We start from the raw sequence: 25658 nt of genomic DNA, 5'->3' as shown, positions 1-25658 counted from the left end.
AATGATGATTCTCTGAGCCAGACTGATAGAGAGGGGAGAGAGGAGATGCGTAAATGAGGTGTGTCTGGACAGGCAGTGGGAATGGAGAGGGAGGAGAGCTTGTTGTTATTTTGTTTCCACCAAATTCCTTACTGTTCAGCTCATGTGGGGAAAGTACGGCTGGGATCAGAAGGATTTTGATCTACAGTTAATATATTAATAGAAGGAAATTAGCTAAGAGTTGTTGGTGTGTATGATAAGTAAGAGGGCTTTGTTAAAGAGTGAGTTCTAGATTGCGGGTGGTGGGTATAGGCTGAGAGGCAAGAAGGCCAAAGGCCAAATGTCTGACTGTCTACAGTGAAAGGTTTTGCAGTCTGGTGGAGGTGGCGCCTTTGTAGCTTAAGGCTCTTGGTTGCCAGGAGTGTGCACTAGAGAGACCCATTAATTGAGATAAGAACTGGATTCAAGTCAGAATGGCTAGATTGCTGGCTAGCTGTGCCCTTCAATATAGTCTCTATTCCAATAATTTTAAATAGATTTTCTAAAAATTCTGTTTGTTAAAAAAATATAAAATGTTACAAAATATTTACAAGTTAAAGAAAAAAGTCATCCACAATCTCATTTATCCTAACATGGCCATTTAAAATTTCTGCACATTTCTTTCAGTCTGTCCACATACAAACCAGAATATACTCTGATTGAGATCAGAGTCTATTCACCATTTCATATCTTTAAAAATTTTAAATATTGTATCGTATAAGGTTCACCTTTGATATAGTCTTTGTTGTGATTTCTAACAGCCACATAATATTTTATTGAATAGCTATACCATAATTTGATTAACATACCTTTATGTTGTGTTACTTAATAACATTGAGTTTATTTTATTCAAATTTGTTTTGGTCATCAAACATAATACTTCAAAAGATAGAAAGTAGATTAGGGGTTGCTAGGGGTCAGAGAGAGGGAGGAATGGGGAGTAACTACTAATAGATTTCTTTTTGGGGTAATAAAAATATTTTTAAATTAGGTGGTGGTGATGCTTGCACAACTCTGTGAATATACCGAAAGAAACCCCACTGACTTGTATACTTTAAAAAGTTGAATTATACCTCCCTAAGGCTATTTTAAAAATAATGCTACAGTGAACATCTTCTTATGTGTAGTTTTTCCTATTTTTTTGATTATTTCCTCCAGTTAAATTCTAAGATGTTATTAATGAGACAAGCAATGTGAATGTTTTTATTACCTTGAATACACGTTGCCAAACTGCTTCCCAAAGGTTTTAGTCTCCCTTTTTCTTCATCAATTTAGTATCCTTAGCAAAATATGAATGCACCATTTAATTCAATTGTCACTCCACTTTCTACTGGCTTGCCTTTGACAAATCTTGCTAGAGGTTGGATCACCCCTCTCGGCCTGCTATTCCCAGCTCACTTCAGGGGATGATGGTGAAGGGCATTGGGAGGTCAGGGGGAAAAGGGAGAAGCAGAGATAGTTGACAGACTTCTGGTGAAGGGTGATGGATGTCTCCCACCGTGTGCTTCTCTATGTCTCTGTACTTCTGTGATTTGGTGTTTCTGAATCGAGGTCTGCTTTATAGTTGTAACCAATACATGTGGAGTGTTTTGTGTATACTTCTCACTGTGCTAAATACTTTACACAAATTAAGTAATTGAAAATACCTATAATATAATAAGAGGTAGTTACTATTATTATGTCCATTTTACAGGTGAGGTCAGAAACTTGAGGAAAATGTAGAGCTAATCAAGGTTGGGGTCAAGATTTGAACCCGCAGTCGCAGTCCAGAAGCCTGGCTCTTAACCACTATGTCATCCCACTCTAAACCCTCTTTTGGCTGTCAGAGTAATGATAATTTAGCAAAACACCTGTGACATTCTTAGATCATTACTCTGGGCTTCCCTGGAGAAGTAGTTAGATGCTGTTTTCCCCCACCGACTGGCATCTCGAAAAGGCTGATCTTCAGACAGCAAAGGCAGCAAAAAGTAATATCAGAAGATAAGGCAAGGTTGAGAAGTTAGGATTTCAGGCTCTGTATCAGGATGCTTATCTTATATGAGCTAAATAAGGCTAATTATAAAAGGTAATACTTTGAACATCTCTAGAATCCCAGTGTGCCAGTGACTACTTCTAAAAGGGTGTTGGTGGTAACATATATGTGTGTAGAAACAGTTTGCCCATGTCCATGAGCTCATTTGTTCCTTAATAGCAATGACATGGGGTAAGTCTGATTCTCATTTTTATGTTACAGAAGAGGAAACCAGCTCAGAGAAAGCACATGGTTTATTTAACTAGAACCAAACTCAGAATCTTGACCTTTTAACTCAGTTCAGAGTGTTTTCCTCTGTGTTAGTTACTTACTCACAGATCCTCCAAATGTGTAGGGAAGGTGGATACATGATTTGACACGAAGTAGGTCAGCAACGTTGATATTTCTGGGATGGAAAGGCTTCCAAAGAATCATAAATCCTCAAGTATGTAAGACAAAGTACATGTTATCACCCTCAGCAACTAGCTGTAATATTGTATAAAGCTCACTGGGAACGCTGAGTGAACAGAGGGGTTCAAGCTGTCCCTCTTGCTCAGATATTCAGCACTAAACCACAGAAAGTGATTCTGGAATTTGAGAAACTGAGCATGGTTGTTGCTGAGTGACAAAAAGAGCATTGTGTTTATTAGAAATGTCTACAGATAGTGGCAACAGGGTCCCACATGAATATGAGACCTAAATAGGAGAAAACAGGGAGGCATTGTGGTTAATCACATATCTTTTGGAGATGGCCAAACCAGATTTTAAATCTCAGTTCTGCCACTTACTGTGTGATGTCGGGTAAGTACTTAACCTTTCTGAGCTTCATTTCCTAATTTGTAACTTGGTGAAAAGAAGCCCAAGCTTATCAGCCCTTCTCCCCCTGCTCCTCCAGCCTGGTTATGACCCGTGAGCTGCAGCCAAAGCCAGAGTCAAGGTCTGAATGTAACGGATACATGTGTGTGGGACCAGCAGGGCCACCATCCTGTCACTGGGCCTTGATTTCACTGTGGAGCATTTGTTTGTAACTTACAGTAGTGTCCACTTATCTGAGGGCGATATGTTCCAAAACCCCCACTGGATTCCTGAAGCTGCACGTAGTACCGAACCCCATATATACTATGTTTTTTCCTATACATACATACCTATGATAAAGTTTAATTTATAAATTAGGCACAATAAGAGATTAACAATAATAACTAATAATAAAATAGGACAATGATAACAATATACTGTAATAAAAGTTACCATAGATGTTAGCAACCTCAGCATTTTCTTTCTTATTAAGTCCAAAACTTTCACCTTTTCGCTTAGAGGAAGCACTTTAATGGGTTCTGTTTGGCATACCTGAATTGCCAGCATCACCATTCTTGTGTTTTGGGGCCATTATTAAGTAAAATAAGGGTTACTTGAACACAAGCACTGCGATACCTCTACAGTCGATCTGATAACCCAGATGGCTACTAAGTGACTAACGGGTGGGTAGTGTATACAGTATGGATACACTGGACAGAGGGATGATTCATGTCCTGGGTGGGGCAGAGCTGGATGGCATGAGATTTCATCACACTACTCAGAATGGCATGTAATTTAAAACTTATGAATTGTTTATTTCTGGAATTTTCCATTTAATATTTTCAGATCGAAATTGACCATGGGTAACTGAAACCTCGGAAAGCAAAACTGCAGATAAGGGGGGACTGCTGTACATTGTACATAGCCCTGTGCTAATCTCTAAGGTTCTCCACCCAGGAAACGTAACACTTTTTTTTTTTTTTTTTTTTTTTTGTGAGGAGGACCAGCCCTGAGCTAACATCCAATGCCAATCCTCCTCTTTTTTGCTGAGGAAGACTGGCCCTGGGCTAACATCCATGCCCATCTTCCTCCACTTTATATGGAACGCCGCCACAGCATGGCTTAACAAGCGGGGCGTTAGTGCGCACCCGGGACCCGAACCGGCGAACCCCGGGCCGCCGCAGCGGAACATGCGCACTTAACCGTTTGCGCCACCAGGCTGGCCCCAGGAAATGTAACACTTTTGATTTTGGTCTCCAGGATTTTCTGAGGTGGATAGAGAGATGACACCCATATGAAAGAATTAAATAATGATTAAGGACAGTATCTGAGACAGTATCAATGTGTGGATATTAACAAATTTTTAAAAACAAAAATTAAAGATAATGATTACTAAAACTATTTATTAATTAAAAAATAATCTATATTCATGGTATAAATTTCAACAGTTAAAAAATATTATAGTAAAAAGTAAGTCTTCTTTACACCACAAAACCTCAGTCTCTCAGCCCCCTTTCCTCAAGACAACTACAGTTTCCCAACTTTTTCTGGATATCTCCCAGAGACCTTGATTATGCAAATGTATTACAGTCAGGCTCCCTTTCTTTATACACATGGGAGCATGCCAGAGGTATTGTGTTATATTTTGCTTTTTCTATCTAACAACATATGTTGGAGACTGTTCCTTATCAATATGTATAGGTCTGCGTGTATAGACCATTTTATTGTGAATTCTTAATAACATACAGAAAAGAATTTTACAGTGAACACCCATGTACACCTATATTCTACAATTACTATTTCACCATACTTGCTTTATTACATATCTATCCATCTATCTATCGCTTTACCCATCCATCAATATAACTTATTAATTTTTTTTGTTTGAGGAAGTTTGGCCCTGCGCTAACATCTGTTGCCAATCTTCCTTTTTTTTTTTTCCTTTTTTCTCCCCAAAGCCCCAATGCATAGTTGTATATCATAGTTGTAGAGTTGTAGCTCTACTATGTGGGACGCCACCTCAGCATGGCTTGATGAGCCGTGAGCAGGTCCACACCCAGAATCTGAACTGGTGAATCAGGCCGCTGACGTGGAATGCGTGAACCTAACTGCTGCACCATGCGTGAACCTAACTGCTGCACCACCGGGCCGGCCGTATATCTTATTTTTTTGATACAGTTCAAAGCAAGATGCAGACATCAGTACACTTCCACCTAACTACTTCAGCATGCATAAAAGTAACTAGAGTTAAATAGTTTACAGTTAACTTTTTTCTTTTGAAGTAAAATTTGAGTACAATGAAACAGAGATTTTAAGTGGACCATTCCATGAGTTTGGATAAAATCTTACACTGATGTAACCCAAACGCCAATCAAGATATGAAACATTACTATCACCCAGAAAGTTCCATCATGCCCCTTCCCAGTCCACTCCATAGGCCCCTATTGTTTTGATTTGTTTCCATCTATTATACATTTTTAAAAGAATGGTTTCTATTTTATGGAACAACCATTAATTTATTTAATGACTTTCCAACTGATAACCATTTAGATTGTTTCCAGGATTTTGCAATTAATATATTTCTATATTCACACGTATAAATTGGAAAAATTCCTAAAAGTGAAGTTTTCATAGATATTGCCAAATTGCTCTTGAAAGTTGCAAAAATTCACACTCCCACCCACCTTGCAGGAGTACCTGTTTCCTCAAACCCTGATCGACAGTGGGTTATCAAACTTGGATTCAATAAATTTTTTATTGTTTACTTGCTGTGTGGGACACTCTCAGGTATGTAGTAGATCCAACAGGAATCTCACTTTCAAGGAGTTACTGCCCAGAAGAGGAAAGACATGTCCATAACTAACCATGAGACAAGGTACAAAGTGTGAGACAAGGTACTAAGTGCTGCTGGGGTTCAGAGGAGAGACTTCATGCTGAGAAGGGTAGGGATTAGGAATGCATCATGGATAAGAGTGGGATTTGTTTACACTGCTTTTACATCCATCTCATTATTAGGCATGGAGTAGACAGTACATACTTGTATCATTGACTAGTAATTAGTGAATACTTGCTGATTTAATGATTCATGATCTTTTGATCCCTGGATCCTCCGTCAGTTGCCTCACCCTGCCCCCACACGCCCTTTTCTGGCCATTTCCAGTCTGGCATCAGTTAGAGCCAGCCATGGCCTTGAACATGGTCTTGGCGGAAGAGGGAGTGGGTCTGACTCAAGCCAAGGGTTTTAATTTTCCCCACCCCCAGTGAAGACCTTGAAGGAACTCTCTAGGCTGGGATTCAGGGCCTGGGACAAGCCAGGAGCAGTGGTCCAATTGGCTTCCCAGCCTCCAATCCTCTTTTACCCTGGGGTCCAAGTGGCTACCTCTTCCTGCTTCTACTTTTGCTTATACCTGGGAATTGTAGTCAGATGAAGGGCTGTGTTTCCTCTGAGAAGCAGAATAATGACTAATGGGCCCAAACTCCTCCATCTGGACTCCTGCTGTCTCTCTGAACCTCTCTGTCTCCCCAGCACCATCATTTCCTGGATTCTCCATTCAACTTTTCTACTTTGTAACTTCATCCATCTCTCCTTTGACCTTGTTATCTCCTTCTCCTTTTTGCTACTGTTGGGGTTCAGGGCAGGCTACCCCAAAATATTCCACAGGGACATATTGATTATTTTGAATTAAAGTTACTTCAGAAGTAAAAAGAGCCTGTGTCTTTTCCCCCTGAAAGCAGGAAATAAATCTCTCATATGAAAGGTGCTCATCCTTATCAGCAGAGCTAGGGAATTCGGGGCCAAGAACCTGCGTAAACAAACCTTGCTAATTTACTGCCTCAAGCCTAAACTCTGCTTAAATTCCCCACTTATTACATACCCCAAGTCTAAGTTTCTTTGTCCTGTTGTTCCTCACAAATGTAGTTTCTTTGTGTAAAAGATATATATACTGCCTGCTTTATTCACTCTTTGAGCATCATTTCTCTATGATCTCTGATACAGACATATTAAACTCGGTTTTTCTCCTGTTAATCTGGTCTTTTGTCAATTTTATCATTAGTCCAGCCATCAGAACACAAGAAGGGTAGAAGGGGGGAATTTCCCCTTCCCTGGCACCACCTCCATCTCCTTTTTCCCTTCTATCACTCACTTCCTTCTCTTTTCTTTGTTCCATTCATTTGATAAGCATTTACTTAGCATGTGCTATGTGCTTACAGGATCAGCTACAGCTATATAATTTGTGGAGTCCAGTGCAAAATGAAAATGCGGGGCCCCTTGTTCAAAATTATTAAGAATTTTGAGGAGTGATAGCAGAGCATTAAACCAGTTGTGAGGCCCTGTGTGAGTACGTGGGTTGCAAGTCCATGAAGCCAACCTTGTGTGCACAGTACTGTGGGGATATGGTGAAAATATGTAATATCACAGAATCACAATCTCAGTACATTCTCTTTATTTTTTATTTTTTGGTGAGGAAGATTGGCCCTGAGCTAGCATATGCCAATCATCCTCCATTTTCTATGTGGGACACCACCACAGCATGGCTTGTTGAGTGGTGTGTAGGTCCACAGCTGGGATCTGAACCCGTGAACCCTGGGCTGCTGAAGTGGAGTGTGTGAACTTAACCACTACACCACTGGGCTGGCCCCTAGTACGTTCTCTTTTAAAAACATTTCTATTAGGGGATTATCCCAAAACATGTAAAAGAAGAAAGGATAGTATAATGAACTCCCCATGTACCTATCACACAGCTTCAAGAACTATCAACGGTTGCCACTCTTGTTTCGTCTATTCCTTCCACCTCTGCCACCTTTTAAAAGGCATCATGCCACTTCTACCCTAAATATTTCAGAGTGCAATTCCAACTGATGAGAACTTTTTTGTGCACAGCCACCCTGCCATTATCACACTTAATGAAATGAACATTAATTGCTTAATATCGCCTAATACCCAGTCCATGTTACTATCCCCCAAGTGTCTCAAAAATGTGTTCTTACAATTTGTACATTCTTTTAAAATCTGTTATTAAAAACAATATGGAAACTTCTCAAAACAATCTAATTAGAAAATGAGCAAAAGACATGAACAGATATTTCACAAACAGGATGCACAGATGGCACATAAGCAAGAAAAAAGATGTTCAACATCATTAGCCCTTAGGGAAATGCAAATTCAAGTCAAAATAAGACATCACTACACATCTATCAGAAAGGACAAAATAAAAGATGGTAATAACACCAAATGCTGGTGAGGATGTGGAGAAACTGGATCACTCATGCATTGCTAGTAGGAAGGTAAAATGGTATGGCCACTCTGGAAAAGTATAGCAGTTTCTTACAAAACTAAACAGGCACTTACCATATGGCCCAGCAACTGCACTCCTGGGCATTTACCCCAGGGAAATGAAAATTTATTTGCACATAAAAACCTATACATGAATGTTCATAGCAGCTTTATTTGGAATAGCCCAAAGTGGAAACAACCTAAATGTCCTTTGACAGGTTAAACAAACTGTGGCACCTCCATGCCATGAAACACTACTCAGCAATAAAAAGAACAAAGGACCAATACACGAAGGACCTTGGGCGCATCTCAAGGGAATTATGCCGAGTGAAAACAAGCCAATCTAATTCCATTAATACAGCATTCTTGAAATGATAAACTAGATGAAGAGCAGATTAGTGGTTGCCAGGGGTTAGGGAAGTGAGGAGGGAGGGAGGTGGCTATAGCTACAAAAGGGTGGCATGAAGGATCCTTATGCTGGAAATGTTCTGTGTCTTGACTGTGGTGGTTGTCACAGGAGTCTACAGGTGATAAAATTTTATGGAACTAAATACAGACACACAAATGAGTGCATATAAAACTAGTGAGGTCTGAACAAGGTTGATGGATGGTATCAATGTCAATTTCCTGGTGGTGTTAGTGCAGCATAGTTATGCAAGATGTTATCACTGGGGAAACTGGATGAAACGTGTACAGTATCTCTGTGCATTATGTCTGACATCTGCGTGTTAGAAAATATAGACATTTCTGGGAGCACACAAAAAACTGGAGAGTAGGAATGGGAGTGGGAAGGGGGAGACTTCACTTTTCACTTGACACCTTGCTCTGTTTTTCTGTTTTTGTTTTGTTTGTTTGACCACGTGCATGCATTACTTTTTTGTTGTTGTTAATTACCACTTGTGTTTTGGCACTGTAAGAAAAAAAACCACTTCTAGGAATTTTACCCAAGGTTGTGTTTTGGAAGCATAATGTTATTTTTTAAGCTTGGAATTTGAATTACACTGTAAGCAAGTGGTTCAGGATTGAATTCTGAGTCTGGATATAATTGCAAATTTTATATCACCTTACAACTGTTGATCAGAAGGGGAGAAGAGGAAGAAACTAAGAATAAGTATGAGACTCTCTTTGGATTAGAAGAGAGAGTGTTCCTTTATTTTAAAAAATACAGCTGCATTTGGGGGCTTTTTCCTTTCTTGATGTGATGCTTAATTTTATGTGTCAACTTCACTGAGCTAAGGGATGCCTAGACAGCTGATAAAACATTAACTGCGTGTATCTGTGAGGGCATTTCCAGAAGATTAGCATTTGCAAGGTGGACTGAGTGAGTGGGCATCATTTAATCCATTGAAGGCTGGAATAGAAAAAGGCAGAGGAAGGCTGCATTTGCTCTCTCTGCTCTAAGTGAGACATCCATATTCTGCCTCAGACATCAGAGCTCCTGGTTCTTAGGCCTTTGGACTTGGACTGGAAATATAGCACCCACCACTGGCTTTCCTGGGCCCCCATCTTGCAGACAGCAGATCTGGGATGCCTCAGCCTCCATAATCATGTAAGCCAATCCCTTATAATCTTTCTGATTTCTGTCTGTATCTATAAATATCTTATTTGTTCCATTTCTTTGGAAAACCCTCACTAATATACTCATTTTGGATTCTATCTAGCAGAAGGAGTTCAGAGATTATGATCTAGATCATGTATGTAAGGATTAGTTCAGAAATTGTCTCATCCCTCCAGACACGATTAAATTCTGCTATTGGATTAGGAAAATAGGATGCTAGAGTCTTTGAAGAAGACAAGGCAGAGCTGGGAAATATGCAACTACAATAAGAGATTATCCCACATTAGCCTGGGATAAGATTTAGGATTAAGTCAAGCAATTGATACGTTTAGAAAACAATGGGAAGGACGCACAATTGTACCCAAATGTGAATCTACAAATCCTTGTATTTTCTTATTGACATATATGTTTGTTTACGAGAATAAATGATCATTTAAAAAAGTATACAAATAAAATGGAAACATTTTGACATATTTTATTCCAGGATTAATATACTAATGTCCTCTGTAGTGTAATATATTTTTATACATCAAGATATAATTGAGATCATACTATACATAGTTTCATCTTTTTTGCATCAATATTATATCCTAAGAATTTCCAATGTTCTTTAAAATTTTTCACACTTTTTTTTTTTTAGTGAGGAAGATTGACCCTGAGCTAACATCTGCTGCCAATCTTCCTTTTTTTTTGCTGAGGAAGATTAGCCCTAAACTAACATCTGCGCTCATCTTCCTCTATTTTGTATGTGGGATGCCACCACAGCATGGCTTGATGAGCGGTGCATAGGTCCGTGCCCGGGATCCAAACCTGCAAACCCTGGGCTGCTAAAGTGGAGCGTGCAAACTTAACCACTGTGCCACCAGGTCGGAACCACAAATACAATTTTTGATGGCTAGGAAACATTATATCCTGGATGTACCATAATTTATTCAAGCATCCTCCTACTCTTAGATATTTAAGTTATCTGATGTCACAAATAATGCTGAGACAAGCATCTTTATTCATAAAACTTTGTCTCTACTCACCACACGCTGGGCAGCTTTGATATATGAGAAGTTACAATTTGTTTTAACTTGCCCTTATATTTCTTCAGGTTGGACATTTTCCTATATTTTTATATTAGCTGTACACGTCACAACATCTCCTTTGAAGGAGAGAGTGGTTATTTGGAGAAGTACTTCTGGTATTATATCACAGATGAACCTGGTCAGGATGATTTGAAATCCTGGAATCATGGAAGAGAGGAGGAAGACAGGAGGTGATGGGGGACAAAAGGGGAAAATGGGATATGAGATGAGAAAGAGCCAGAGAGAGGGAGCAAAGGGAAGATGGCATCCCCTCCCAAAGCCCCTCGAGCCATTGAAGGCTCCACACCTGGTTCCCAACAAGCGTCCAAGTGTGGTTTCAGCTTCTGAATAAAGAGAGTTCTCAAAGAAGTCCAAATACTATTGAAACACCAGGTATTCTGATGATTGCACAGTGGGAGCAGATGGAGGCAGGACTTTGGATAAATAATTGGGGGAGTGGGAGAGCTATGGGTTTGTGTGGGAGGATCAGGGGTTATTCTAGGCCAGGGAGAGGCCTGGGCCTTTCTCAGGATCTGCACCATGGATGAGGGGATGAGCCCCTCCTCCAGGCTATGGCAACACCAGCTGCTCTCCCTGCACCACCTTGCCCTGGTTCTGCTGGTCAGTGTAGCTGGACTTGGTTTAAATACCTGGGCACAAGCTCAGTCATGCCCAGTCTTCACTCCCACTGGGCCTCTAGTCCCAGTCCCATCTCAGGCACCGTGGCTGGTCAGAAGACAGTAAGTGCCAAACTACTTAGTTGCAAAATCCATCTGGCTTAGTCTCTGTCCCTGACAGAGGGATCTAGGGAGTTTCTGTAGAAAAGAAAGAGGGACAGTTTCCTGCTCCTTCCATGCAAGTCGCCCACGGGCTGGGAGTACGGAAAGAGCTGTTCTTCTCAAACACCTAGAGTGGACAGGATGTGACTGCAGGAACAAGAACACACAAATACCAGGGAAGACACAGACCCAAGAATATTACAGCTAATGGCATTAGGTTTATTTTGTGGGAAAGCAGAGTTTGGGGCTCTTGAAAGGCACTTGTGAAGCACAGAAGTAAGAGCAGCCATGAGAGTAACAGTAGATGTACCACTCAGCCCTCTGGGCATCCCCCAGGGCCACAGAAGCATCTCTATTAGACAAGGAAAGAGTCCCAGTGCCCCACAGTGGAAGAGGGGTACAGAGATGGTCTGCTTTTTTTTTTTTCTTTGTGAGGAAGATCAGCCCTGAGCTAACGTCTGATGCCAATCCTCCTCTTTTTGCTGAGGAAGACTGGCCCTGGGCTAACATTCATGCCCATCTTCCTCTATTTTATATGGGATGCCACCACAGCATGGCTTGACGAGCAGTGCATCGGTGTGCGCCAGGGATCCAAACCTGTGAACCCCGGGCCATCAAAGCAGAGCGCACGCAATTAACTGCTACGCCACCGGGCCGGCCCCTGGTCTGCTTTTTTATACCAATAATTTTGCTTCCTCTGGGCATCCTTAAAGTCTGGCATTCATGGCTGGAGGCACAGGGCCCATCCACTTCTCTCCTGGATAGAGAAACACACATACGTCAGAAGCTGGCCCCACAAGCCCCCAACGGTTTTCTAGGACGAGCTCTGCTTGGCTTCAAGGTACAGAAGGTTTCCTTCTCTCCTATGGGGATGAAGGTGGCCCCTTCCCATTCAATCTCGAGCACCCCTGTGTCTGTATGAGGCTTCATTGTTGGGAAATGCCTAGAACATAGTTTGCTCTGAATCTGTACTTCTGGTCAACTGATATAATGCAGGTAGGGCTGGGGTCAAGGGCAGCTCACCATGAACCTGTAACTCACCCAGCAGGTATGCCAGCAACTCCATCCGGTCAGAGCCAAACAACATGTGGGTTTGGTCACCCAGGTGGACCACAGTGACGGGCAGCCCAAAAGCCTGGAGAAAGCAGTTACAGTGCAAGGAGGAAGGTGACGGAGCAGGTGTTTATTAGGCCAGGGTTGAAGGCTGCGAGTCAACACTTGTCTGAGGTCACAGATGCAAAGCAGCCAGAGGTGTTTGATAAGAGGCTCCACGGTTCTAAGGAGAGTTTTCTGTTTCTGTCTCTCACCATCTATCTCCCTCCTTTCCTTTCCTTGAGTTCTGGGACAGGAAGAGAGAGGATGAGGGCTGTCTGGAGAGCTTGGGGGGACTCATGTTGGGGAGCAGACTTTGCACAGGAGTGTGGGGACCCAGCAGAGATTCTCAGACTGTGTCTCAGCACTGGGATTAGGGACACACAGAGAGAGTGGCTCACCCCATATTTGCAGGCTGCCTGGGTGGTCTCCTGGAGCTGGTTCTTCACCCGTGGTGTTGAGATCTTTTCCAGAAGTCCTCGGGCTTGTTCCGTGGACATGCCAGCCTTCTCTGCAGCCTGAGGGGATGTGATAGGGAACACAACTGTCTGCATTAGCAAGGGTGGGGATCCCAGGAGAAAACCCTGGTCTTTTTATTTTTTTGGTGAGAAAGATTGGCCCTGAGCTAACATCTGTGCCCATCTTCCTCTATTTTGTATGTGGGACGCCACCACAGCATGGCTTGATGAGCGGTGTGTAGGTCCGCACCCAGTATCCGAACCCACAAACCCCAGGCCGCTGAAGCAGGGGGCGTGAACTTAACCACTGTGCCACTGGGCCGGCCTCCAAAACTCCGGTCTTTTTATTTTCTGCCCCCAAGTTTTCCTGGCAGTGCCATTACCCACCACGAGTGGAGGTCTATCCTTGCCAAGAGGGGCTATTTTCTTCCTTTAAAATCTTGAGATTGGTGGAAAGAGCAGGTGGCCAAGAGTCACAGTTACAGAAATTCAATGCCAGAGGGCATCTTAGAGACCATCTTCCCCACTTCTTCATTAACCAGTGAGGAGACTGAAGTCCAAAGGGAGTACATGACTTGGTCAGCATTGTTAGTAGCAGAGCCAATGCCAGAATTCAAGTCCCCTGAAGTTAAGGCTGTGGCTCTTGCCTTCCTACTTCTCAGAATTCTGGAAAATCTCGTGCTTTTTTTGAATCAAGGGCTAAGCTCTAATTCTGATGGAATTTCCTGAGGACTTTTGAGTAGGGCACACAGCTACGGCCACCTGCCTGGCTTCAAGAGAATGATAAAAGCGTCAGTTTGGGGATGGTTGGTACAGTGTGGGATCAGTGGTTCTCAACTTTGGCTGCACATTAGAATGTCCTGGAGGAGCTTGTAAAAATCCCAATTCACAGGCTACTCCCTAGAACAATTACATCAGAATGTCTGAGAGACAGAGCCCACGTCCAGGTCTCCAAGTGTTTTTAATATACAGCCAAAGTTGAGAACCATGGCAACCTGACCTCCTCGACCTGGAGGGGAAACACAAAGTCATGCAATGCATTCTGATGAAACAATGTCTTTGACTTGGCTAAATGAGAGGATTGTGTCCCACACCAAATCTTCAACAGTAGGGGATTGGTTAAGTAAACAAAAATAGGTCCACTGAATGGAATGCTATGTAGAAACTAAGAATTATACTTTCAAAGAGCTTAAAATGGCATGGAAAATGACTGTTAAATATTAAGAGAAAAGGCAAGCCTATGCATATACTTTACAGGAATAAAAACACTGGAGGATATGTTGGCCCTTCTGTATGTGTAACTTTTTTTGTAATTTGCCATTTTATATGTTAAATTTGAATATGCTTCAACTATCTTTCGTAAACTAAAGGGAAAATATTGTTTTGAATTTCCTGATTTAATCCTGAAGAAAAACTTACTTTTTATACCCCCGCCTATGGCTGGCACACATTTTAATGTTTTGAACTATTTCCTTTTGTTCTCACTCAGGCTTCTGTAGAATTCTGGCTTGAGTCAGTTATCTCTTTTTGTCTTTTTAAAGCCTGTTTTTAAAGTCTCCTGCTTTCTACTCTGCATGTGTAGGTGAGGTTTGTGTTGGAGTCTTTGGGGCCAAGACTTGCCAATACTTCAACTCTCCCCCTCTGGGGTGCCAACATATCATCTCTCTCTCACTGACTTCTTTCCTCAAATAAAATCTACCCATGTAGAATTTTGCACTTTCCCTTTCAACCAAGAGATATTCGAGAGTCCTCTTAATTTCAACTTTTCGGTAATTTGGCCCCTCAAACACAGGCATCCTTTCTCCCCAAGTAACTATGACCTCTTCCGTCAAATAAGGAACCTATGTCCTCTCCACCCCCAAATGCCAACTGTTCTGATTCTCTATGGAACAGTGGGGGCAGAGCCAGGACACTCACAGCCAGGATGCTCCGGGGCTCCGTGATGTCTTCATCCTGGGAAGAAGAGGACACGCAGCAGGAAGGGGGTGGTGACATGTGGGGGATGATGGAGGACAGCAGGTCAGTGAACATTAGCGGAGGGCAGAACCAAGACTCTGGCAATGGGCCTAGGGAAGGGTCACCAAGTCATGCAGAGTGTCCCAAGTGGGTTCCCAGAGCCCTGCCCTCACCCGTGACCAGACGCGCATCCATAGTTCCCTGGACGCTTTCTCCAGCACCTCGGGGTGCTCCAAGTTCACGGCGGTGAGGAATCGCATGGCCAACAAACTTCCTGTGGGGCAGATGCACTCAGAGGTAGGGCTCCTCTAGCTTGTTTCCCACGGAGCACGGGCTCTGTCCTGCTTCTGACATCCCCCAGAGCTCCATGGCCCTCAGCCTCCCACCCAAGTGTTTATAGCCAATTTGTCCTGCTCTTCCTCCTCTTATGTCCCCACAACCTTCTGCTCATTCAACTCGGATCTTGTGTTTTCCCAAGGTTTGTTTCATTTAATGTAGTTGCCCAGCCCCTCCTTTCTGGCCCTACAATCTCCAACTTCGCTGCCTTCCACTTGATACCCCATCTGTATTCCACTCTCTTCACCTTTTTCAAGGATCACAGAGAAGAACTCCTTGGGGAATCGGATGGGAACCTGGAGATGCTGTCCCAGGAGCCTAACGTCACTTTCCATGTATTTGGCTTTGCGGGGAAGCAGAGCTGGTGGCTTGTTTCCTGCAAGTGGAAAGCTGGGCACGGTACTGAGAGACGATCTATGGGTCCCAGGCTTGGGGGACCCCCAACCCGGGTTTTGGGCAGAGGGCAAATTACTAGCTGCTGGTGCCAATGTAAAAATCCAGTTGAGGGCAGCCCCCCTGGGCCTTTGAAATCAGCCCCCCGCCCCCAAATCCCTGCCCCATTATGGGGTGCTCCCCCCCAGCACCTGCCTTCGTACCACTGTCTTGCATGATCCCTGCAATCAGGGTGGGGCGCAACTGCAGGTTGACGTTCCAGATGTTCTTATACCGGCACAGGATCTGCAGGAGCAGAGGTGAAGATCTAGACTCAGTGTGTAAGACGGAAAGAGTGAAAACCGCTGAGGGAACACAAGGGTGTTCAGGGCAGCGCATTAGCCAGAGGCTCTAAGCGCAGAGCAGGGGTTATGCGCATACCCAAAGTTGTCTGGTTTGAAATTGCAAAACTCTCCACTCCTAGAAGTTGACCCCAGAATCTCTGCTCTGGGGACGGTTTCCATCTGTTGTGCACTCCACCTCCTAAAACTGACATGGGAGGGCTAAGAGGTGTCGGTGCCACGGATTTCTCCGGGATTCTTTGGAGTTACCCCTCTTCTTCCAAACACCGTGGGAAACCACTGCCTTAGGATATTAGGACTCGACCTAGAGCCAGGGACCGTGTCCCGTTTAGAAACACAAAGTGCCCTTCAGCCCTGGCCCTCTATCTGCTTGTCCTAAACCGCATCGGGCTGTGCCAGGAATTTCACGAGACGGCGGGCCTTGCGCCCTGGGCCCTGCGCTCGCTCTGCCCTCTGCCCTCGCCCTCCAAGCCCCGGCCGAGGAGGCTCCCCCGGCGTCACCTCGAAGCCCAGCCAGGAGTAGGGGGACAGCACATCATAGAAGAGCTCCAGGGTCCGCGGCAGGCGCTCCATGCCGCAGCCCGGGGCAGGCGAAGCGAGCAGGCCTGCGGCCGAGCGACGGCGCGCGTTTCCTTTTACCGGAGCGCGGCGGCCCGGCCCCAACTTCCGGCCTGCAGGGAGGCCCGCCCCCGCCTCCGCCGCGCAGCCTAGCGGAGGAAAACCGCCCCGGGCAGAGTCCGGCGGGCGGGGCGGCTGCGCCTGCGGGGAGCCGGGGAGGGTGGGGAGCGCGCCGGTGTGGTGACCCGCGCTCCTCGCAGACGCTATTCTCCCCGGGGTGGAGTCGGGGCCAAAAGGAAGTGGTTTGAGATGCATGCCGTGCTTCTCGTTTAGCTGTGCGCCTTTGGCAAGCCACTTGACCTCTCTGAACCTCGGTTTGCTCGTCCCTAATAAAAATGGGGAATACATAACGACAACCCTTACCTCATATAGACTTGTGAGGGATGAAAGGACTCTGATACTTGTAGTTATTAGTGTTACTTGGCAATTGCATGAACTTCCTGGGACTGGTGCAGAGTAAGAAGTGCCCAAATTATACATTTTTTGTTTTTCTGAGAGTTTAGCACAATGCTGGAACATATTTGACAATCAATACATGTTTTGTGAGCGAGTGAAGGAGAGAGAGAGGCCTCACTGCAACCGATAATTGGAGGGATAAGGGGGAATGGTCTGCCCTATTTACATTTGCAAATATGTCATGTTGTCTTATATTGAGATTACATTTACTGCAAATAAACAGACTTTTAAAAATTCTACTTCATTTTATTAAAATTGTTTTTAATATTAGTAATTTTATTAATGAAAAACCGTAGCAATAAAGATTCCACTTCTCATTTGTATTAGTTGAAAAAACGACCATAGGCCATTAGAATACCGAGACACAATGTAAACCTTTACATAGGGCACAACATATAAAATGGAATGAGAAATGATATTATCTTCACCCACTTGCAAATTAAACTGATTGTTTGACCATCACTGAAACTGAAAAATTATACTTTGTTTTTCTCCACTAATATTAGCTTAAAAGTATCCAAGAGCTAATTTAGCCGGGTAATATAAGATTTTATTTTAAAAGTAGATCATCACTTATTTTTAAAAACCTTTATATTTGGAAATAATTTTAGACTTACAGAAGAGTTGTAAAGACAGTACAAAGAGTTTCTGCATACCCTTCATCCAGCTTCCCCTAATGTGAACATGTTACATAACACGAACATCTTTCACCAGTTTTCCTACTAATGTCCCTTTTCTGTTCCAAGATCCAGTCCAGGACACCATATAGCATTAAGTTGTTATGTCTCTTTGGTCTCCTCCTGTCTATGAAAGTTTCTTGACCTTTTTTTGTGTTTCATGACTTTGACACTATTGAAGATTATTGGTCAGGTATTTTGTAGAATGTCCCTCAGTTTCGGTTTGTTGTTTTCTCATGTCTAGGCTGGGGTTATGGGTTTTGGGGAAATATACCACAGAGGTGAAGTGCCCTTCTAGAACTGTGTCAGGGGGTTCCTGTTATCAACATGACATGTTACTGGTGATGTTAACCTTGACCACTTGGTTAAGATGGAGAAACTGTCAAGCTTCTTGACTGTAAACTCACTATTTCCCCCTTTCCATACTCTGTTCTTTGGAAGGGAGTCACTAAGTGCAGCCCACTCTGGGGGTAGAGGTAGGGGTTAGGTAAATTAAAGGCACCTCCTGGAGGGAGGAATAGCCAAGAATTTGTGGACATATGTTAAAACCACCATGGTAATTAAGAAGTATTTTCGGGGAGATACTTGGAGGCTATGCAATGTCCTGTTCCCCCTTAAGCTTTCACCCACCAGTTTTATCATTCATCAGTGGGTCTTACCTGCAGCAGTTATTTATGTGATGTTGTAATGGTGATTTTCTATTTCCCTTGTTTTTTCTATACTTGTTAGTTGGAATTCTTCTGAAAGGAGAATTGTCCCATTTATTTATTTATTTATTTATTCATTCATTCATTCATTCAATGAATCATTTATTTATGTCAGTAGGGACTCATGGGTACTTATTTTAAGAATCATAAAATGGTAAAACGTTGATGTGTCTCTACATCCCGCCTCCATACACTATTATTATTATTGTTATTATTTTTATTTTTATTATTATTAGATTGGGCCCTGTTGTGGATAATATGGAGTGGGAACAACAACAAAAAATATGTATACTTCTATGCACAGTTATCTTCATATTGCTGAGAGAAGTGTCTGGGTACTGATTAGAGTTGTTGGAACAAGAAATAGTGGTGTAAGTCATTTAAGGTAGCAAAAGTAACTAATAGAGGAACTAAACATGATGTAATTATCAAACTTTGGAGGAGGGAGGGAAGGGGCAGTGTATGTAAACCGAATCCTCATCTTTCATAGACAAGTCAATGATAGTCTACATTCGAAGCATCGCTAGAGCTTTAATCATGGAATTTGGAATTAAATATTTGAAACCTGAAATGCTTTAAACAAGTTGTCTTTTCAAATCAGTAAGACAGATTATTCAATAAATGGTATTGGGACAACTGGGAGGTTTAAACAAAATGTAGTTGGACCCATACCTCACACCTTACACAAGGAACATCTCTAGATGGATCAAATATTTAAATGTTAAAGAAAGAAACTAATAAAGTACCTGAGAAACTTATGGAAAAACTTTTTTTAAAAAAATATCTGGGAGTAGAGACAGCCTTGCTAACCAAATGCAGAAACCTTAAAAGAAAAGATTTTATACTTTAAATTACATAAAACTCAAAAAAAAATCTGGCAAAAATCCAATAAGTCAAAAAATAACTGGGAAAAATATTTGGGTTCATTTCACAATCAAAAAGCCATTTATCCTAATGTAGAAAGAGCTAAAAATAAATAAAGTAAAAGAACAGAAGCCCAATGGAAAAATGGGCCAATGAAATAAACAGAACATTCACAGTAATGGGCATATAGATGACTCTCAAACATAAAAATAACTGCTTGTACATACTTATTTAAATTGTGAGTGAAAAATTACACTCTGATATGTTTTCATCTGTCAAGTTGGCAAAGATCAAAAAGTCTGATGACTCAGGGTGTTGGCAAGGATTTGTAGAAAGTCGTTTTCCTATGTAACTGGTGGGAGTATAAAACGGAACAACCTCTAAGGAAGGCAGTTTAGCAATATCTTTCTGTTTTACAAACGTACACACCCTTTGACCTAGCAATTCCATTTGTAAGAATTTATACTATAAACATGCTTGCTTACATTCAATATAATGTGCTATGAGGTTATTTATTACAGTACCGTTTGTAATAGCAAAGGATTGGAAACTACCTAAACATTCATTGGTAGGGACTAATTCAATACACCAATATGTATAATATTTTCAAATTTAAAAAGAATGTGGAAGCTCTTTATATATTAATATTGGCTAATATATTGATAAGTAAAAAACAAGATGTAAAACAGTGCATAATACTTGCTATCTTTTTTTTAAGGGTTGAAATACCCTCTAAGTGTGTAGGTGTACACATACGCATATGTGCTTGTTGACACTGCTGGATGGAGAGACAAAAAACCGATAAAACTGATTGCTTTTGAGGAGGGAATCTAGGTGACTGAGGGCAGGGTAGGAGGGAGAGTTTTCTTTGTATATAATACTTAATACTTCTTTGATTTTTGACCCACGTGAATTTAATCTCTACCCAGAAAGAAAGGAAAGAAGGATAGATAGAGGCAGGAAAGAAGAAAAATTAAGAAAGAGAGAAAGCTGCCTCTAGGAACTAGTACTGGGAAAAGGAGGAGGGAATTGCAAGGAGACTTATTTACATGATTTATTACCATTTGTATATTTTGCTTTGATTTAAGGAAAATGTCAATCATGAAGTCCATGTAGCAATATATGTGACACAGTTTTAAGATATAACTTTTGTCAAGACACAACTGAGTATTTACATCACTGATTCTCAATGCCTGACATTTTCCTAAGGATTTACCAAGGGTTGTGTGAAATTCTGTGTGCCGGCTTTCTCACTTAAGAAACCATACCAAAATGCATGAGAGTGAAGTTGGCATTATTATGGTTCCAATCTTGGATATTCTATGCTATATTAAAGGAGATAAACCTTGGCAAACTGGGCTATTTTAAATATGACTAATAACAAATTTAGTTGGAACATCTCACAGTTGATCAGGTCATACCAGTGTGACAACATCGCTGCCAAGAACAGATAATATACTCTGCTATTATGCCTTATAAAATATGTGTGCATGTGGACAAAAAGAAAATAAAATAGAAAAAATGAAAATAGCAGTATTAGGGATTATGCCCAATTTTTCTTAGTTTCTCAGACTCCCCTTAAGGCTTAGATAATGTCTTGTTTTTCTTTTCTTTTTTATATAATAGCTTTATTGAGGTACAACTGACATACAATAAAGTGCACATATTTTGAAGTATACACTTTAATAAGTTTTGATACATGTGTACATCTTCAAAACCACAATCAAGATAGTGAACGTATCCAGCATCTCGGAAAGTTTCCTGGGGTCCCTTGGCATCCCTCCCTCCCACTCCGGCTTGCCCTCCATCCCAAGCAACCAGTGATCTGCTGTCACTATAGATTAATTTATACTAATCTGTTTGTCACTATTAGATTATGTTTCTTTTTTTTTTTTTTTTTTTGTGAGGAGGACCAGCCCTGAGCTAACATCCAATGCCAATCCTTCTCTTTTTTGCTGAGGAAGACTGGCCCTGGGCTAACATCCATGCCCATCTTCCTCTATTTTATATGGGACGCCGCCACAGCATGGCTTAACAAGTGGTGCGTCGGTGCGCACCCGGGATCCGAACCGGCGAACCCCGGGCCGCCACAGCGGAACGTGCGCACTTAACCGCTTGCACTACCGGGCCGGCCCCAGATTATGTTTCTTTTTATACATTAAAAATCTTCATGTTCTAAAATAAATTTTAGGAGCTAGAGCCATTGTTTCCTGGTGTCACAGTGGGAGGCAGACTCCTGAGATTAGAGAAGAGGAGCTTTATTAGGGATTGATTCTTATGATCACCACCTGTGGAAGAGAAGGGGCGCGAGAAGGAGAGAGGAGAGAGGGAAACGGCATGGGGCTGAGGGAGACGTTGGGCTGTGGTGCTATCTTCACAGAGGACTCAGCCAACCCTATAGGAATTCTGAAGCTGGTATGGCCCTTCAGAGTTGCCCTGAGTTGGATGAGTTGGCTGGGCCTTCCCAGCCCCTCATAAGCCAATCACAGGATGTGGGCTGCCTTGGGAAGACGGCCTGACCTTGGTTGGGGTGACTTCTCAGCTTCAGGCTGTCTGCTGGCAGCACCCCACCAGCTGAGGGTTATGGCTTAAGGGGGATCTGTGCAGAGCATCACAGTGTTCCTGTAGGGGAGCAGAATTTGCCACCTCAAGATGTGTCTCTTTGGCATGAGGATTATTTTAGGCTGTTTTTTTTTTAAAAAACTGAAGAAGCTCTGAAAACCAAGTAGAAGTTACCCTTTGTAAGAGACATTTACATTTGTAAGGGAAATCTCCATTTGTACAGATGTCTCCCTCTCTGTACTAGGAAGAGGGGAGATGACCTTATCTCTAGAAACTCTTATCAATGGGGAAGGCAAGGACTTAAATCTGAATAATAACCTTATCCTTGTTTACTGTGCTTTTTCTGGTAATCTCCCGTAATTGACTCCTCCCACTCCCAACATCCTCCTTTGTCTTTAGTTGAAAATGGTATTTAAGGTGACAATCTTGGCCATTCTGGTGAGTTACTCAGCTTTCTGGGTTTCTCCCATGTATATATGTTATAAAGCTTTATTTGATTTTCTTCTGTTATTCTGTGTCATGTCAATTTAATTCTTAGACTGGCCAGAAAGGACCCAGCGTGGGTAGAGGAGTTGTCTTCCTCCTCTACATTCCATATATAATAATTTTGATATTTCTCCCATCCTGGAGAGTTCTTTGAAAATAATGTCATTAGAGAAATAAAGTTCAAATTATGGAAAGGGAAGGGGTATTGAAGTATTTTTAGAGACTTTCTTTATAAATTTGAAAGGATAGTGAGAACAATCCTTAAATTCAGGTCTAAAACATGATCTATTTGCCCATTAATTCATGCTTTAATTCCATGAGTTCAGGATTTCTCAGCACTAAGGACGTATTGGACTGGATAATTTTTGTTGTGGGCGGCTGTCCTGTGCACTGTAGGATGTTTAGCAGCGTCTCTGGCCTCCACCCCCTAGATGCCAGTAGCATCCCCAAACCCAGTTGTTACAGCAAAATATTACGCTAAGTGAAAGAAAACAGATGCAAAGGACTCCATATTGTATGATTTCATTTATATGAAATTTCCAGAGAAGACAGAAAGTAGATCAGTGGTTTCTCTTGAGGCTGGAAGTGGGAGTGGGGATTGACTGAAAATTGGCATGAGGGAATATTTTGAGGAGATGGCATTGCTAGATGTCACCAGGACAAGGAGTCAGAATCACCCCTGGAGGAGTGAGAACCACAGCACCAGTGTTTATTGAGGACCCCTTATGTCCCATGTACTGTTCTGAGTGTCTGGGATACAAGCACTCACTGTGTCCTTTGATGTGGGAATCAAAGGCCAAAAGTTGGTTAGCAAATTCAATTAAAGTGTATGTGTGTGTGTGTGTGTGTGTGTGTGTAGGGGGGTGTTGGGGCAGTGAGAAAGAATCAGAAAAAAGTATCCCAGAGAAAGCAACCCTAAACGAAGACTTGAAGCATAGGTAGGAGTTCTATCATTGAGTGGGAGAACAGGTGGATTCGCACCCGGAGCCAGCAACAGGTACCAAAGTGCCGTTGTCCAGAGTCTTGAGGAGCTGAGAGAAGTTCTCGTCCACTGAAGGATCTGGAAGAAGGCAATGGCAAGAGATGAGGCTGGAGAGGTGGCAGGTAGAGGCCAGGTCATGTGACAAGAAAAGAAGTAATTCCGTTGCTTAAGATGTGTAGAATAATATACAAGAACTGTTAGTAATTTACCCATGTGATGAATTACACAGCCACAAATATCAAATACACACAAAGCACAAAGCGCTTACTACCTGTCAGACAGTGTCCTGGGTGCTTTATAACAATTAACTCATTCAGTCGTCATAATAACCCTACAAGGTAGGTATGAATTTTTAGCAGCTTCATTGAGGTATAATTTACATATCATAAAATTCATGTGTAACATTAAATGATTTTTATTAAATTTAGAGAGTTGTGTAACCCTCACCACCATCCAGTCTTGGAACATTTTCGTCACCTCAACAGGTTCCCTCATGCCAGTTTGCAGTCAGCCTCACTCTCACCCCTAGTCCCAGGAAACCACTGATCTGCTTTCTGTCTCCACAGATTTGCCTTTTCTGGAGATTTCATATAAATGGAATCATATAATACACAGTTTTTTGCCACAATGTGCCACATTTGATTTATCCACTCACCAGTTGATGGGCATTTGGATTATTTCCAGTTCTTGGCTGTGATGAACAATGCTGCTATGAATATTTGCATATGAGTCTTGGTGTGGACGTATGTTTTCATTTCTCTTTAGTAGATACCTGGGAGTGCAATTATGGGTTTACTGGTAAGTTTATCTTTTACTTTTTAAGAAACTGACAAACTGTTCACCAAAGTGGCTGTTCAGGTAGGTACTGTTATCACCATGGTCTCCATTGTATTGATGGAGGCATGGAGTGGTTGAGAAACTTGCACAAGTTCAGAAAGCCTGTATGTGGTGGAGGTGGGAATTGAAGCTGTGCAGTCTGGAGCTGGCCTCCGTGAACTTGACACTAAACTTTAGTGGCTACTTCCTGGGTTGGAGATTGTTCTCAGTTTCAAAGAATGAACCTTGTCTACTTTCCCTTACCTGACTTTGGTTTCAAAACTGCTAGAGGGGCCAGCCCTGTGGCGCAGTAGTTAAGTTTGGCATGCTCCACTTCAGGGGCCCTGGGTTCTCGGGTTTGGATCCGGGGCACGGACATACACCACTTGTCAGCCATGTTGTGGCGGCGACCCACATACAAAATAGAGGAAGACTGGCACAGATGTTAGCTCAGGGCTAATCTTCTTCAAGCAAAAAAAGAGTAAGATTAACAACAGATGTTAGCTCAGGGCAAATCTTCCTCAGGAAAAAAAAAAAAATGCTAGAGAACATGTTATTCAGCTCTATCTGTGGGAATTGTGCCTGAAGGAATGTCTGTGATATCCTTTTCTTTTTTTACTTCCAAGGTCATTCCCTACGCAAGTTTCAGGCCACTCAAAAAAAAAGAGTATTTTTATTTTTCTGTTCCCCCTATCGTGAGAAAAATGAACAAACCTAATGAGTGTTTTGCAACTGGGATTTATAAACTCTCCAGTGACCAAGTCCCCTTTCTTGGACCAACAACCACCTTCTTAGGACAAAATAACATGCTAGCTACGGATTCAATGTGTGTGCCTGTGGTTTTCTCTTTAATGCAGCAGCTGGTAGCCCCCAGTGCATAGGCCAACGATGGCATGTGGGCCGACTTTCCAGCGCTAGGGCCAATTGCTCAAAAGACCCTTTGCCTCTGCCTGGTAATTACTTCCTCCTGATTTTAAAGGCCAGCACAGTCATTGCTCCCTTGTGCTTCCAAGATTTGATGTAATCACCACCCTCTGCACTCTTGCTTTGCTGAGGATTACAAAAGAACAAGACATGCTCTGCACAAACCCGTGAGGAGATGCATCTGTAGGCTTTTAGGTTAACTTATATGTGATTGACAATATGTAATTTTGCGGATTGTTCTTAAAGAGATATGAACTACCTTGAGAGAGGCTTAGTCATAGTTGAGGTTACGGCACGGTTCTGCTAGGGTCTTCAAGTTCTAGTTCTAGGCACATGGATGTTTTCTAGGTCATTACTCTGGGAATGTAACTTGCCAAAAATCACACAGACTAGTAAGAGGTACAGCTGTGATCCAAACCCAGGTCCCAAATCTTAAGCCCTAAACCATCCTGCCCCCCAAGACTCCCATCCTCCAGAATTCCTT

At 42.3% G+C, this 25658-nt stretch overlaps 1 protein-coding gene across 3 annotated transcripts; it reads right to left on the bottom strand.

The window, feature by feature from the left end:
* Positions 1-10122: 10122 nt before the first annotated feature.
* On the bottom strand, positions 10123-16704 carry GSTK1 (glutathione S-transferase kappa 1). Of its 3 annotated transcripts, XM_058531913.1 has the most exons (8): positions 16584-16704; positions 15945-16026; positions 15596-15724; positions 15186-15286; positions 14974-15009; positions 13000-13116; positions 12548-12641; positions 10123-12263 (listed from the first exon to the last, which is right to left on the bottom strand). In XM_058531913.1, exons 1-8 carry the CDS (start codon positions 16653-16655, stop codon positions 12214-12216), a joined length of 681 nt encoding a protein of 226 aa, XP_058387896.1. In that variant the 5' UTR covers positions 16656-16704; the 3' UTR covers positions 10123-12213. The 3 variants fall into 3 exon arrangements, with proteins under 3 accessions (XP_058387896.1, XP_058387899.1, XP_058387901.1); XM_058531916.1 differs by lacking the exon at positions 14974-15009; XM_058531918.1 differs by lacking the exon at positions 15596-15724.
* Positions 16705-25658: the final 8954 nt, after the last annotated feature.

The sequence above is a fragment of the Diceros bicornis genome, chromosome 3 (genome assembly GCF_020826845.1).
Source record: "Diceros bicornis minor isolate mBicDic1 chromosome 3, mDicBic1.mat.cur, whole genome shotgun sequence".
NCBI classification, from domain to species: Eukaryota; Metazoa; Chordata; class Mammalia; order Perissodactyla; family Rhinocerotidae; genus Diceros; species Diceros bicornis.
This window is presented reverse-complemented; position numbering and strand designations above follow the sequence as displayed.